General features: G+C 38.8%; 1 protein-coding gene across 1 annotated transcript in view; it reads right to left on the reverse strand.

Moving 5' to 3' along the window:
• Positions 1 to 12,169: 12,169 nt before the first annotated feature.
• LOC135708149 (uncharacterized) overlaps positions 12,170 to 17,350 on the reverse strand; it is a 102,310-nt gene continuing 97,129 nt past the window's right edge. Inside the window, exons 9-10 of the mRNA XM_065230138.1 lie at positions 12,637 to 12,779; positions 12,170 to 12,518 (exon numbers count right to left, since the gene is read on the reverse strand). Coding sequence (XP_065086210.1) covers positions 12,324 to 12,518; positions 12,637 to 12,779 — 338 coding nt within the window. The 3' untranslated portion in view covers positions 12,170 to 12,323. The remainder of the gene's footprint in view (positions 12,519 to 12,636; positions 12,780 to 17,350) is intronic.

A 17,350-nucleotide genomic window follows, 5' to 3' on the forward strand; every position in this document is an offset into this window, starting at 1 on the left:
GGGGGGGTGAGTCTTCAGCAATGCTTTGCTGGTTATTAGTGAGTGATTGAAGTTGAGGTGTTTTGAAGTGCAGTCAGTTAATTTTTTGCACCGCAATAATATCAACAACAAGAGCGAACGAGCGTGAATGTCCGCGCGCGAGCTGAACTCTAACAACAATAGAGTGACCCTTCAAACTTGAAGTGCATGACAGAAATTGCAAAATCCCGTTCTTCACTTCTTCAGGGCTTCAGATTGGCGTTCACTTTTTTACCCAATGGGTAAAATTACAACGGATCGGTTCTGCATACTGGCTTAAGGTTGTGAGAATCAAATCATTGAAAATGACCCCGTCCAAATTATTGGGTTGCAAATAATCACGATTCGTACTTATACCAATAGCAGTGCGATTGATAATGCCAAAAAACCGGTTGATCCACAAGCAGCCAATACTGAAGGTCACCGCACAGCATCGAACTACCATCATCCCTAGTACATTGTTCGTCTTCTTCTTCTTCGTGGCGTTCACGCTCTTTAAGCAAACATAGATCTATGCCAACCCATGCATGAATTTTGTATATTGTGTGTCGACGGTACTTGCCGGGAAATTCCAGGATTTCCCGGGATCATGAAAATCCCAATGAAAATCCCAGTAATCCCGTGATTTCCTAAGAATTAAGATTCAATAGCCAATAATCGGTAACCACCGCATCATTTGATGACTTTTCTAAAAAAAAAATTATCAAAGCTTTTGCATTTATTACACTTGGGCAATTTTTTTTTTAAATATCAAAAAGCATGACTTGTGAGCCTGAACGATTTTAGTTTCAGAAGGAACTTTATTTATTCCATAGGCGCAATTTTTGAAAGATTACCCAAGTATCATTACAAGTTTCATCTAGATTTGAAAGCATTTTGCAAGTTTAAATCATGGTCTACAGAGCTCTCATAAAACCAAAATTGTTACTAATTATCGATCGCACTACGAAATGTTTCTTATAGGGTAACTATTTACATAGGCCCAAAACGGGTGATTACCCATTTTGGGCCTATTGATCAGAAAACATCGCAGTTCGCGTTTGACTGCCAACGTTAGCAGTTCAGCTCGTGCCGTGCCTTGTGTGTGCATTTTGACCTAGGACCACGTCTGTGATTTCTATATGGGGGTACACTTTGTGAAAACCGAAAATGGAACATGTAACAAAATTATGAAAGATTTTGAACGGTAATAACTCAGCTGCCCCTGAACCCATTTCAATAATTTTAACACCAATCGATCAGAAATATTTCTACGCATCCGTTTAATTTAAGATTTTATCATTTTTCAAAACTTTACTATTTAAAATTGCACGAAAGTGCAACTGTTGCTATGGCAATTAATATTGCCACCGATTGCCTGCGACAAAGCGATTTCCCTAAAACCGATTTCAAAGTTGAATTCCATCCGGTCTCACCAAACGGTGTTTATTCAATCACCACGAGGTGAGTGGAGATGTTCTTCAATACACAACGAAAGGCTCCCTGCAAGCTAGCTATCAAGGCTGCCTTCAACCGCTGATCGGACTCAGTTCAATCACCGTGTGTGGTGGTGTCCGGTCGTCGGCATCAGCAGCAGTGCTTTCGACGCGTGGCGTTCAACATTTTTCTCAAGTACACAACGAAAGGCTGCATGCAAGCAGCGAGCTGCAGCCCACATGACCATCCGTAGAAGGAGCTGCACCGCTATTGATCGGAATCAATAGTTCTTCGTGAGTCGCTGTTTGCCATCAATGCCAAGCGCGTCACACTCATACAACTCATCAGCCTCATATGTGTCAGTTCCTATATCAAGATTGAGCTGGAATTAGGGCGGAACAGCTTTTGTAGATAATGACTTCTTTCGATGATGTATTGAAAATCAAGGCTCACCTACGCAAATCAACATCACCATCTGGTAGAGTAAGAGCTCCCCTACCCGACAGTAATGTTGGTTTGCGTAGGCGTGCCTTGGATTCCTAAAAATGATCGAGAGAAATCTTTGTTTACAAAAGCTGTTACGCCAAATTTCAGCTCTATCTAGATATTTTTAAATCTAACATACCAATTTCTTGAAGGCGAAATTGGGGGTGCAATTTCAAAAACCAAAGTGGGTCGCGGCATAAAAGTGGTCTGATATTGATCCAGAGATGATGGATTCTAATTTTTAATCGGATAGGAATTCTTTCTACGAATCTGTTAAAATGAAGGCTTTATCATTTTCTAAAATGTAACCATTGAAAATTATTAGGCTGTCTATAGTCACTAAATGTCCCTTTTAAAACCAAAAAGGCCACCATCTTGGATTAAAAATGACGTCGGCCTCGAAACGGCATCTCCTACCCGAAAATATCCATATTGTAGGATATTTAACAGTTTTTCTTGAACCGATGGCCACCATCTTGGATTCCGAATTTTAGTCTGGCATCGATTTCTGGCCCTCACGTGTCGTCCCTTTCCGGAAATACCCATCCTGTAGGGTATGTGAGTTTTTCTTGAACTCATTATCACCATTTTGCTTTCCAAAATGGCGTCTGGCTTCGATTTCCGGCCTCTGCACGTCATCGTCTATCTGAAACTATCGATATTGTAGGGAATTTGACTGCTTTTCTTTAACCGATGGCCGCCATCTTGGATTTGAAAATGGCGTCTGGCATCGATTTCCGGCCTCTAAATATTGGTATTTATTTCTGGCCTCTAAATGTCATCCTCTGTCCGGAAATACCCATATCGCAGGGTATTTGACAGTTTTTCTTTAACCGATGGCCGCCATCTTGGATTCCAACACAGTAACCTTCTATATGGCCAGGATTTTGAACTTTTACACACTTAGATTTTTTTTGCCGAGATGGGCACCACCGAGCAGCTCGGCAATCTATTTTGCTGGATCTCAGTGAAAAATTTGCCGAGATTCAGTTAACAAACGGGAATTTTGCAGAGATCTCGGCTAACAAACATAAATTTTGCTGAGACCTCTGTAAACATAAATGCCGAGCCTGCTCGGTGGTGCCAATTTCGACAAAAAAAAATCTAAGTGTGTACAGCTTACACAGGAAGCTCATGTGTACACTAGTGCTGCGCAGTGAGAGAGTTCTGAACTAACACCTGAACAACTTTGCTGAAGACAGAATCTTTTTCTGTGGTCAGGATCACGAAATATTCTATGTTGGAGCCAAGTTCCATATATTATAGCACCCGTCATAGGTAACATAACATTGAAGCGTCTCGATCGGCTTAGTTCCCAATTAAAACTGAATCCAATGACACAGGCTTGTTGGTCCAACGCAGTACAACAACTTTGTCGAAGACAGCATAGATTTATACATTGAAACACAGTCCCTATTAGTGAAAAGACATTTCTCGATTGCATTTTCGAGGGGACGTGCCTGCTTTTGTGGGCAGTGCGTTTGATGTGGCTGGTGGCTAACCTGCGCGTGCTAGCGCCACTATCAGGTAGGGGAAATTTTCTCCTATTTGATGGTGATGCTAGATTGCGTAGGCGGGATGCCAGTTGTTCCGGATTGGGGATCGGATGCATTGATTGCGGGAGCGGATGCGTCCCTTTCGGGGAGTAATCGAGATTTATTTTAATCGTTTCCCATTTGCCAGAGGGATTACCTCGACGGCATGAGGCGGTTAGGTTCCTACGAATAATGCATTTAAATTTTTTGACGTAGGACTACGTCTGTGATTTCTATATGGGGGTACACTTTGTGAAAACCGAAAATAGAACATGTAACAAAATTATGAAAGATTTTGAACGTTAATAACTCAGCTGCCCCTGGACCAATTTCAATAATTTTATCACCAATCGATCAGAAATATCTCGACGCATCTGTTTAATTTAAGACTTTATCATTTTCCAAAATTTCACTATTGAAAATTACACGAATAAAAATTATAACCGATTGCCTGCGAAAAGCGATTTCCCTAACACAGATTTCAAAGTTGAATTCGATCCGGTCTCAACAAACGGTGTTTATTCATTCGCCGCGTGGTGAGTGGTGGTGTTTTCCAGTACACAACGAAAGGCTGCCTGCAAGCAGCGAACTGCAGCCGACATGAGCATCCATTGAAGGAGGAAGAAGCCGCACCGCTATTGATCGGAATCAGTAGCTCTTCGTGAGTCATTGTGGGCCATTTATGTCAAGCGCGTCGTTCTAAAAAGTATAAACAGAGAGACCCCGCTCAAATTCCAATTCCTACACAAAACACAAGCTCCTGCTTCTTCTTCGTCTTCGCATTTCAAGCTTATTGCATGTCACATATTAGCTTATTGCGTGCTCTCAACTTAGTGTTCTAGATGCACTTTCACAGTTATTAATTGAGAGCTTTCGATGCCTGTACCATTTTTGCATTAGTATAATTGTGTGGCAAGTACAATCATACTTCTATGCCCAAGGAAGTCGAGAAATTTTCCAACCCGAAAAATTCCTAGACCGGACCGGGAATCGAACCCAGTTACCTCCAGCATGGTCTCGCTTTGTAGCTGCGCCTTTGACGATTGAGCTAAGGGAGGCCCCATGACGTAGGACTACGTGGGCTTATATAATAAATCCTATTTGTTAACTGCAGCAGGAGCTTGTGTTTTGTGTAAGAATAGGCATTTGAGCGGGGTTCTCTAAGCTTTGGAAATTATCGCAGTTTTGGTATTTTAATTAAGCACAAAACTGAAAGCGATGAAACCGAAGGATAAATGGGTAATTTCTAAGACAGCAGCACCTTTGCTGGATCTTGAATTTGGATCTGCGACAGGTTCGAAGTCTTCATAATTTGTGTATGAATATTTCGCCCAAAACTTTACAGGCTTTTATTTGATTATTGATCGATCCAGAATTCTCATAAAATGTTTTTATAATAGTACAGAAATTTTCTGTAGAACACTCCCGAAAATTCTTAAAATTCATCCTTTCTTCGAATTGTTAACTCTTTCTAAGAATTCATTGGAGCTTGATTTTTTTAAATTTACGTGGAATTCTCCGTAGAATGCACCTCATTTTCCCATCCAAAAAATTGTAAATCTCCACTAACCTCGAGACGACCGCGAGTACTTGGTCCAGTTCCTTTAACTTTAAATATAAGACAGTAACAATGTATAACGCAAAGGATAGCTCGGCTCTGTAAAGTTTATTCAATTGAGCCTGTACAAATAAAGTAATTACAAAAAAAAAGAATGCACCTCAGACCAACAATTGAAAAGGGCCTATTAGCTTTTGTGAGCAAAACTTGTAATTCTCCTTCCCTGCCAACACCATCTGGCAGGGGAATTTCTCCCGCCGAGAATGTCTTAAAATTTTGCTCAGAATTATCTTGGAATTCTCCTCAAAATTCTTCTGAAATTGCATGGACATCTCATTAACATTCTCTAGAAATTCATTTCGAAATGCGCTTGGAATTATACTCGGACTACCCCTATAGATCTATGCACAATTATTTTGTAATTGACTGGAATCCTCTTCACTCTAGATCTAGTAAAAACTCTCCTAGAGGTTTTGCTAAAGCTCCCTAGAAAATATTCTCTGAAATACCTTTATGTTATCTCTAGAATTCATTCTAAAATCTGCTCAAATTTGCTTTGGAAAAAATTCTAAAATTCTCTTAATAGTTCTTCAGAGTGACTGTAGTTATCCTGAAAATCTAGACCAGTCCAAGGGTCTTGAAATCTTATTGTTTTCGAAGAGAGGACGAGGTATGTTTTTCCAGATGTGTAAACTAAATTCATGGGATTTTCCCGGTGGCTTCAAATTCCAGCTTTTTCCGGTTTTCCCGGTTTACTGGTCACTCTGTATTTCACATATGAAAAACTTGTTTGTAATCCCATTATATTTGATTTACCTTGAGCACATTTTGAGACCCAGAAAAGAAAATTATTCCGGATAATATGCTTAACCAAAAGCTAATTCGCGGGCGGATTCCTCCGGTGGGAAATAGTAAAAACAACGCTTTCATTTCCTAAATTCTGTAAGTTAATTCCATCTTAATTGCAATAGCAGCAACAATACCATACTATAACTTTACTGTGAAGCTAATTTTACTAGCTAAACAGATTTACAATGAAGACCTAGAATACTTAATACAGCCACTCTATGCTGCCAAAGCAATGCTTGTCTACGTATCCCAAATAAGACCATTATCCTAAATTCTCATTTGGTTAGTTATCTGAGCTAATCAAACTGTTGAGAAGAAGAAGAACTAGAAGTATTCAGAAAAAAATCATCATCTTCTCTTAAAGCTGGGCTTAGACAAGGCAAGTCAATGTATCAACTCAGTTGAATTCAACTTACTTGAACGTGTAAACTATGCCATTTAACTGACTTGAATTGAAAAAAGTTGAACCAGGCTCAACTTTTCAAGCCAATTGAATTCAGCTGATGATCAATCAATTACTTGCCTTGTCTAAGCCCAGCCTAACTCTTAATCATTCTTGCATTTACTCAAAACCGCTCCAATGCACCCAAGGGATTGATTTTTTTTGGACACAGCTGGATCGAGCAAATCAAATTGAAAACCATCCTCAAACTACAACGAGTAATTAAGTTGTTTGAAACTAGCGAAGTCAGTCAAACTTATTGATATGTTTCTGTTATATTTCCCTGACTTTGAATGATATTCCTTGATCCCTGATATTCCCTAATTTTTCAGGTTTTTCCATGTAGTCGACACACTGTGTATGTTGATTGGAATGAGGGTGACGCGCTTGGCATAGATGGCCCACAGCAACTCACGAAGAGCTACTGATTTCGAGCGGTGCGGCTTCTTTCTCCTTCTATGGATGCCCATGTGGGCTGCAACTCGCTGCTTGTAGGCGGCCTTTCGTTGTCTCGTTCGTTGTGTACTGGAGAACAATGTTCAAAGCCACGCGCCGAAAGGACTGCTGCTCCTGTTGATGCCGACGACCGGACACCACCACCGGACACGGTGATTGGAACTGAATCCAATCAGCGGTTGAGGTCAGTCTTGATAGCTAGCTGCTTACGGGGAGCCTTTTGTTGCGTACTGAAGAACACTACCACTCACCACGCGGTGAATGAATAAACACCGTTTGGTGAGACCGGATAGAATTAAACTTTGAATTCTGTGTTAGGGAAATCGCTTTTCGTAAGCATTCGGTGATAATTTTAATTACCATAACACCAGTTGCACATTCGTGCAATTTTCAATAGTGACATTTTGAAAAATGATAAAGTCTTAAATTTAGCAGATGCGTTGAAATATTTCTGATCGATTGGCGATAAAATTATTGAAATTAGTCCAGCGGCAGCTGAGTTATTAACGTTCAAAATCTTTCATAATTTTGTTACGTGTTCTCTTTTCGGTTTTCACAAAGTGTACCTCCATATAGAAATCACAGACGTAGTCCTACGTCAAAACAATCCGTTTGTTTCCTGGTAGTATGACCTCGATCGCGCGTGATCTATGTTGCGGTTTTAGATATAACTTAAGAAAAGCGATACTGTAGGTAAGGTATGCATCCAAGTGCAAGAAAATATTTGAGTCTTTTGGGGAAAATACATTACGATTTATTCCAGCCCGCTATTGTAGAAAATTGTACCTGTTAGATCTTGGGCGTAACATCTCTGATCACGCCTTCCTTCGGATGGGAAGTAAAGCCGTTGGTCCCCGGTTCATGAGTTGATGGGTCGATAGGTAGGGTCCAGGTGTGGGAGCTGCCTTCCTGGCACGTCGGTAGCATTGGTGCTCAGCACGGAAAACAAGATCAACGGAAAAAACAAACCAAAGGAAAAAAAAGATCTTGGGCGGAACGCTTCGGAATAATTAGAAAAATATAGTGCACGCTTGATCCAGTTTAGGATACATTATTGACTGCGCTCGAGAACGTAATATCATTCTAATATCTTGTTTAATCAGGGCCTTAACAATCGTTACGTCGGTCGTAGCTTATTATGATATAAGAAGCACGATAACCTGCGTAAAGAGAAATTCGAAAAATTGAACGTCGCGTGAAAGTAGAACTCAATGAAGGCCTAAGTGCTTATTCGTAGCTTTTAGTTTTCGGAGGTCCTTTTATTTACAAGAAAATTTTGGTCAAATCACGTGGTTATCGTGTATGTTGCGAAACTTTTCAACGTCGGTGCCGGGTTTGAATGGTTACAACAACTCGAGTTAAGAAATGTTGCGATATGAGGTCCTCCGTGGCCTTAGAGCGATCGTTTTTGCTTACTGAGCAGATCATCATGAGTCTAACCTCAGGTCCATCCACATTCAAGATTCGACAATCGCTTTATTTGTTTATATGACTATATGGTAATAATAGCAACTCGATGATTTAAATGGAGCTCGTTTGTCTAGTGGTAAACTGTTTTGCTTACTGAGCAGAAGATCGTGGGTTCAATCCCAAGCTCCTTCGCGTTATATGATCGTTAAGACATCCATGGCGTAGCCTGCCCTGGTGACACCCGGGCGGATTTTTTGGGTGTCACCCCATGTTTTATATGCACATGAGTACTTACCATAAATTACTATTTCCTTAATAAAACATAAATAAAACATCTACACACTAAAAAAATCTGAATTTTACTGGTGATGTAAACATCCATGCATGCAAACATTCATGCATGTAAACTTCCTTTTCACGTAAACTAGCAGCTTGCAAGAAATGTTGCAAACAAAGGTGGAAGGTTGCATACAACATATGGAATATTGCATGACATGTCTCATAAATTTACATGATTTATAATGTAAATTTGTATGATTTATGACGCTCCATTTATGTGCATCATAGTAACGGAAATTTACACTACTTTTTTTTAGCTGTGTAGTTTACCAAGCCAAAAACATCATTTATTAGAATAAAATACAAGAAATCAGCAAATCTTGACACGTCTTGACTTAACTGCAGCAAATTTTCTTATCACTTCGTCAAAGTCAGTGGATTTAGCGTATTCGCATTCAATAGACAACAAAGCCAACCCGGTTAAGCGCGATTGTGCCATAGTTGTTCGTAAATAATTTTTTATCAACTTTAACTTGGAAAAGCTTCGCTCACAGGATGCCACGGAAATACAAACGGGTAGAAACAACTTCAAACCAACCGTGAAATTTGGAAGTGTTTCGTGGAAGTCCCATTTGACGATGAACTGTAGCACATCCAGTGCACTCCATGGTTTGACATCATCCATACTTATTTCTGCTGCTTTCAGATGTCTCCGAAACCTTGGGATCTCCAGCAACAGTTCGCTTTCGGACACTTCGTCGTAGAAAGTCGTTAGTTTATTAGCAAACGTTTTCTGTTCTAAATCAGACGCTAATAGCAAGTTTTCAGTTTGCCATGTTGTATCCAAAACGAACATTTTCCATACGATTTGACGGTTTGTTGGATACGTCAACTTACGTTGACCGGGCTATAACTTGCCTGTCTATAGTGATGCGGTGTCGGTTGTACATAACATGGGTGGGGTAATGTTTCGTTCGGGCACTGCTTGTGGCTTTGCTTCGTCCACCATTTAGTAGGGGTGTAGCAAACTGTAGTTGATTACACTCTTCACCAAATGTACTCAAAATTTATATATGAGTTGACCCGCAACTTTTTGAAACTGTTGTTTTACGGATATGTATATGATCAGATATATGGTATTAATTATTCTCTTGGGTGTCACTCCTCTAAGGGTGGCATCTGGGGTGGACAGACCACCCTCCCCGCCCCCGGCAAGCAACGCCTCTGAACACATCCATTCAGTTTATCGTTTACCAACGCGAACCCAGCTGCAAACCCAACTCTCTTATCCAAAATCCCAGCGATTCCTCGTAGAAGTGCAGAGGTGTTCTCGGCTTCCATCAAAGCGAGTGTCACGTCAACACATTCCTACTCATTCCTTTCTTGACCTGTGTTCGGGCACGGCCGGCGCTGGTATTGCCTAGCTTCAGATCACCAGTATTTAAACATTGAGGATGATTGATAGTCCTAAGCATCGTCTATTGGTTCTCTGTGAAATTTCAGCTGATCTGGCAATAACAGAGTAGCAACCGTGAAAATCCCATAAGTTGTGGGCACAGACAAACAGACATAACTCTTCGAAGAAAATTCTTCAAAAAATATCGTCAGGCGTATTTTGCATGCGCAGTAGCATTGTTCTGCAACCGAAGCATCCCTCGTTCATGCAATTTTTTCACTAGTTGCTTTTCCTTGTTTTGTCAACGCGTCAGCTGTGTTGAATAAAAACAAAACAGATGGAAGTCAGTGATGTCGGTTCTACGAAATTTTCCGTAGATCTATAGAATTGATTGAATTCTGCAGAAATACGGATCCGTAGGGAAAATTCACAGAAGCTAAGACTTTTTTGGTAGGGATTTGTTTTGTTTGTTTATTGTGCTTTTTCTTTTGCTGGAAATAAGTTTTTAAACGAGGTAATGCGTGTCCTTTCTAAATATAGATGTATCAATGTAATATGTATCAATCAATGATATTTATGGTGAAGTATTGAACATCAATAACTGGTAAAAGTTCAAAGAATATTACAGTGATCAACATGATTTGTTCTCGAACTCTGTGTACATCGTACAACGTAATATTAGGAACGGAATGACTAATGTGCAGCAGTTTTGATGTAATATTCAACTACTTTTTTTTTGTGTTCGTCAGATGTGGTATGTGTCTCCAGTGGCATGCCTTGACCACTTATCATTTTGAAGAACTGACATCTACTAACTAGACGTGAAAAAGAACTGGCATCACTGATAAGTTCGAAATGTGGTGGCTTGCTCAATGCTTCAGTGGCGCCAACATGACAAATGCAAGCACATTCCCAACTAAAACATTATTTACGATGAATGTGATTGTGAGTGTTACATCTGTTTGTCTGTGCTGTGGGTATCCTTATTCACGGATAGCCCGGCAATAAGGATTCCTGACTGTATCTGAAGTGATTTGCACCTAAACTATTCACACACAAGACATTCGGTAGATCATAGCCGCTAAGGTACTATTATAATTTTCTTTTTTTCTCAACAATATTTATCCTGAACACTAGCAGGATCCTTGAAAAAAAAATATAGAATTAAATTTTTCAACTGTAGGTCAAGTTTTGGAGCATATCCTATGAATTAATTTATCACACACTATTTTTGACGTTCTCTTATTCACCACCAGAGGTTGCATCCATCGCTTAGCTTCAATTAAATGGCGTATAAGTATGGAAAAATGCGTGACACAATAAAGGAGGGCGGTAATAAATGTAGATCACTTGAGGTTGTCCCCATAATAATTTCCTCTAACCGACCAAAGCTCCTAAGTGATTTACTCCTGTGTCGAACGCCTTCCCGGCCCATTACTAAAAAAAGTGCGTCGTTTGTGAGATCAAAGCTGTTACATAAAAAAGTGTGCCCATTTGTCCAAATCCATGTAGGTTTTTTGTTTTGTTTTATTTCCATCTTCAGACACCCACTGCGTCCTCCCCCATTCATCTTTGGTTACCAACCAGCGGCAGCATAGACCAGCCCACAACAACTCGCATGCTCGGATTAGGTCAACACACAGAGTAGCGACATACCTATCTATTGAATCAACGGCTCTTGTTTCGGTGTTTCTCTTCTTGCATTTGTTGTTGTTGTTGTTGTTGTTTCTGCTGGTGTCCAAAAACAGCTGAGCAGTTGAATGGACGCAGACAGAGATTGACAAACCGCAAAACAAGACAATACAGCAACAAAAAATCAGCGATCGATAGTTCAGGCGAATCCTATTGAATCAAGTGTTGCGTTCGGATTGAAAAACCAACTACAGCGTTTTTTGTTTTGTTTTGCCAATTTGCAATTTGGTTTCGTTCGTTCGTTCTTTCATACTGACAATGTCATGATGAGATTCGCATTTTCGTACTTTATTTCACTTTCGTTCAACAGAAGTGCAAACTCACTTTAACACTATCTAAGAAGTTCCCTATGTTACAATTTGGATGTTGTTTTCTTATTTTGCTTAATTTTTCTTCTTTGTATCCCAGGAACATTAACACCTTCATTTTTTGAGCTTCTTATTAAATAGTAAATTATTTTATACCTTACCAAATTAACGGTACAATAAATAATGCTAAGCAGTCCTTAAAATCAATTACAGATTAAAATCTTTGCGAAATGCTTAAAAAATCCTATCATTTTTAATATTTTTTTCCCCCCATCATCAGATCATTAGAAAACCGTTGGTGGTAAGCTTGCTAAAAACGAGGGATTTTTTTATTCATTCCTTCAACCGTTCATCATTTATCACATTAACCGGTGGAAAACCGAATTTCCGTCGATCCGGAAATCCCGAAAGTGTGCTATTCTGCGTTCCATGTGCTTCAAATTCCCAACAACGTCAAATGCCACCGTGCTTTGTTTGTTCAATCCGCTTTCTTGTTGTCATCGGAATCCGTCGTCAAAGTAGGCCCTGCTGTGGTGCTGGTTGCCAACGGTGAGGGCTTCTTTTTCAGTTTCAAAATTTCACTCGAAATTGTGCAGTAGGGAATTTCGAACAGAACGGTGAATGCGATGGCCGCCACGTAGGAAAGCACCGTCACACCGAGGGCCATCACGAGCTGCGGAAGAGAAGATAACGGGAAAATATAACGAATGGGAAATTATCGTATTGGTGTTAATTCGATCGCAATTCGGAAGGGTTGCTTCAAAATATGGTTCCTCTAAATATTTGTTTACCGTTGGGGTGGGATCGGCACTGGCGCTGCCGTCGGACAGACCGAATATCGCGGTGATGATCAACGGATTCAGAAGGTAAATTCCGTACGTCAATTTGTTGGTGTGGATGAAGAATTTCGAGGACAGGAACCGGGTTACTGCATCTGTTGGGGGGAAAGAGAGAGGGGATCAAATATTTCATGTGGTAACAATTAAACTATTCAATAGATTAGAAGTTTCCTAAGCATAAATTGTGCATTTTGAACCTTTTTAGACTTCTGTTCAAAACATAATTGTACATTCATATTTGCCCTACAACTAAAAATTTGAAAACTCGTCTTATATGAAAGCAGTAGCAGTTTTAGATCAGCATGTTACACTAAGGAACCGCCATAATGTTTAACAAAGTAGTAGAACTGTTAGTTTGAAGCATCTTTAACGAAGAAACCAAATTTCTATATCTAATAATATTTGTTTTATATCAATATTTAATAAGTATCTTTGGGTGATTCCTAAAATATAAGTTTTATAAAGTTAACTTTTTTGTATTATTTTGTCGAAAACGATGTATTCTAGACCCTTTCAAAACTTTTAATTAAGCATTTATTTGCTGGAGTAACCAATTTGCCTGCTTATGAAAAGTAATACCGATTTTCATAAAAAAAATTATGTACATTGACATAAATATAAATGTTTGTATTTCGTACTATTGCGCTTTCAGTTCATCAACAAAACATGAAATGTAACATCACTTTAAGATTGCTGCAAAAAGTGTATCCCCGTTCTTCTCACAACTGAAGATATCATATATTGGAAATAACTTTATTTTTGGAGAAAGTTGGTCGATTTTTTTGACGCAGACTACGTCTTACGGGAAGGAACTGGGGTTGATCTAAAATTTAAATTTGCGACCGTCACGATAAGGGGTAAGGTTTTGAACGCATTTAACTTTGTTATTTATAGATGAAATTAAATTCCAAATACAACAATCGATAGGAAATAACTCTCAAAATCTGCTACAATCAATGTTTTTCCAATTTTTTTTTAAATAAAAAGCTGTTGAAAAATGTACAAATAAAAAGCGATAATTTTATCACTGTTTTCATGAAATAAAAGCGAAAGACGTTCACGCTGGAAAGGTTCAGAGTCACCTGTCTGCGATCAAACCACCAGATCATTCGTGATTTTGCAACCTAATTCAAGTAGTTAGGTAGGTTCCTGTGCTCAAGTTGGTGATAACCTACTACCGGGTGATAATTTTTAAATTCAAACGAAAACAACCTGTAAATTGGCGCTAAACGCAATCACATATTAGAATAACTAACTAACTAGAACAAAGATGAAGCGCCAAAGGCTAACCAACTGCAATGTTAAGCCAAATGTTGAAACCAGCAAAATAAACGTAACGATGTTTGCACCTCGAACATTGAGCATCGTTCCTGTCGAGATCACTGTGGCTGCTGGCTTCTAAGTGGATCAACCTCCTTGCCTGAGTGATAACGATCCCGCGTGCTACAAATCTCGATTACTTTTTCTAAAGGACATATCAGTTTTTATAAACAACGCATTTTATCGTCGGTTTGGCGTAACTGATGGCTCCCCCACGCATACGAACACCACTATATCAGGTAGGGGAAAATAAACCTAATACATGGCCGGTCACAACTTCTGAAATCCCTCTCCCCCCCCCCCCAACTATTACGTTATTTATGAAAGTTCCCTTAGCATTGGGCAGCAGTGAAAATCAGTGCTATGTCTCAAAAAATTTTCTATTTTAATGTTCAGGAAGGGTTTCTTCAGAATGCTACAAAAAAGCACACACAAAACGGGTTGGACCAAGAGGTTATCAACTCTGCACACTGTGCCATACTGTGGCATACTGTGTCACTGATTGGCACATTTCGGCACTTTAGGGCCGACACTGAAAAGTAGGACGCAAACAATGTAATACAAAACGGCATCACTGTTGAGTGTTGACATTTTGTCAATCGTTGCTAAGGTTGACTACTTTGTTTACCTCGTTCAGACTACATAGTTATAACATGTTATAACTTGTCAGTCTGGTCAGCGCTTTAAAAAAATTGCATACTTGAAACTTGAAACTGGTGTAACATGGATTCAACCAAGGATTTAAAAATGGCAAACGAGTTCAAGGGTCGTTCCTTTCAACAGTTAGAAAAATACTGTAAGTGCTATCTGAACCATGATCTCTTCAAAACTAGCAAAACTCAGATCAACTCATCCGATTCACAGCGAAAGTCCTCACGGCTCTCATTCAGAACAGCTTCAATTCGCCTCACGCCTACCGAGTCCTTCTTTCACACCATGGCTGAACGAGAGGGTCTTATCGATACGGCAGTCAATACGGCCTAAACGGGATATCTCCAGTGATGGTTGGTTAAATGCCTGGTAGATCTGGCAGGGCTGGTAGCGAGTCACTTATTAGTGAGTTGGTCACTTTTTTGAAGTCAGTCACTAAAACGTCTCCTTTTTAAAGGTCAAGTCACTAAAGTCACTTTTTCTTGTAATAAGTCACTATTTTCAACTTTTTAAGCGTGAATTTATTTCAAGATTGATTATTCTTTGCTTTGTGACGTTTAATCGGATGTCTATTTATTTTTCTAAATGAAATTACCTGAGTTTACCAAGTAAGTAAGTCCAAGAACTAAAAATATTCAATGTCTTGAAGTTTCGTATTTCATGTACAAGTTCAAGATATTGACAATTTTCAAAGTGCTAGAATTATGGGTAAAAATAAATGATTTATTTCAAGTTCGTAATTAACCCTATGAAAGATTAGAGATCTTCAATGCAGTACCATCAACTTCACAACAACTTCTGAGGAATGAAAGGAAATGCTGAAAATTTCAGTGAAGCTCCATAAACAAGCTGCGGGAACATAAGGGAAGTAAACACACTGAAAATATGGGGAACTTACTGGAAGCTTTGAGAACCTCAAAACTGTTCTTTTAGCTTCCAAAAATTTTGAGAAACTTTTATGAAGTTCCTAGAATGGCAGAGAACTTCACAAGTGTCAAGCGAACCTGAAAAATATAGAAAACTTGAGAGGTATTGTGCAAATTTTTAAGAAGTTCTAAGCACCTCAGAAAAGCTAGATCTAGAGATCTTTGGGGAATTTCAGAACTTAAGAGCAGTTAACGTAACTTTAGCCCAGAATTTTGGAGCAGTTTGAAGATGTTTAATCGTAAATTAAAAAAAAAAAGTTAGGATAGTTCCACGCTGAAAAATCGAGAACCCTTAAGATGTCCCGAGAATTTCCAGGAAGTACAGAGATCTTCAGAGAATTTATGAAAACTTCAGAAAAATTTCAGGAATTTCACAAAGTCCAGAGAATTTCAGGAAAGCTTTAGGAGAGCTTCGAGAATATCAAGAAAGGTCAGAGAATCAAAGGGCAGTTCAAATAATTTCAAGAAAATTGTAAAAACCGTATAGAAGTTTCGAGAAACTCAAGAATTTCCTGCCACTTCAGCAAAGCTCCAAGAGAATAGCTGGAATGTGATAAAAATTATATGAACATCCCAAAAACGTGAGAGTATTTTAAGGGTCTTATATTATGGAGATTTCAAGAAATTAAAACCAATGCGAGAATTTAGCTAAATTGATAAAAGAACATTAACAAAGTTCCATTAATTAAAGAAAATGTTAGAACTTTTAACAATCAGCGATATCTTCAAGAAATTCCAGTGAACTTCTTATAAATTTAGATAGGGGAAATGGATGTAATGTCAGCCTAAATGCGCTAATTTGGGCCCATACATAAATTCAGCAATCGACTAAATTTTCAATAGCGACCAAAAATATCCATTAGTACCGTCCCAATGACGCGTTCATCTAGACAGAATTCATAGGTCCATAGGTCAACATTAGAGCTATTTCCTGAACTTCAGAAAAATCTTGAGAACTTCAGTGAAAATCATAGAACTATATTAATTATTTCGTTCTAATTCCATGAACATTGCGGGAGCATAAAAGTTCCAGAAATTTAGAAAAACATCGAAAACTTTACAGAAGGACAGTGGTTTTCAGAAACATTTCGATAGCTTCTTAGAAATCGCGAAGAGATGAACCAGCCACTGACTGAAAGTATCGCTAATAAAGATAACCTACCCCAACCTTTTTTAGAAATCTATGGAGCTTAATAGGAGATTCGCGAACTTTTTTATGAACTCTAGCAAAATTCGGGAGCACCCAAAAATTTTAAGAATCTCAGGGGGAGGTCAGTTCCATTAGTTTCAGAAAATAAGTGGGAAATTTAAAGCAGTTTCTCGATTTTCAGATAACTTCAAAGACGTTAAAAAGTTAAGTTCACTGAAGCTTACACATTTTTAAGACCGTTCAATCAAATTCAGCGTAGTACAACAAGCTGCATGAGCAGGGATGGAAAATCATTTGCATTCATTTAGTGCATTCATTTACATTAATTTGCCTATAACTTTTTTCATCAACAGAATACCGTAAGATGATTTATGAAGCTTTTGTAGCTTTTAATATTAACTACAACTATTGTTAATAACTAAAATCTGAATCTCTTATGCATAACGAAATAGAGCTGGCAGAACATGTTATTGTTTTTCAGTGAATGCAATTTACATTCACTGAAAAACAATGGTGGGTCCTTATCACTCTGATTCATCATGCATAAGAGATACAGATTTGAGTTGTTTTCAAAAGATGTAGCTAATATCAAAGCCTACAAAAGCTTTGAACACTATTT

The sequence above is a fragment of the Ochlerotatus camptorhynchus genome, unplaced genomic scaffold, assembly GCF_037179485.1.
Source record: "Ochlerotatus camptorhynchus isolate MF236.1 unplaced genomic scaffold, CSIRO-AGI_Acam_v1.1 ptg000328l, whole genome shotgun sequence".
Lineage (NCBI taxonomy): Eukaryota > Metazoa > Arthropoda > Insecta > Diptera > Culicidae > Ochlerotatus > Ochlerotatus camptorhynchus.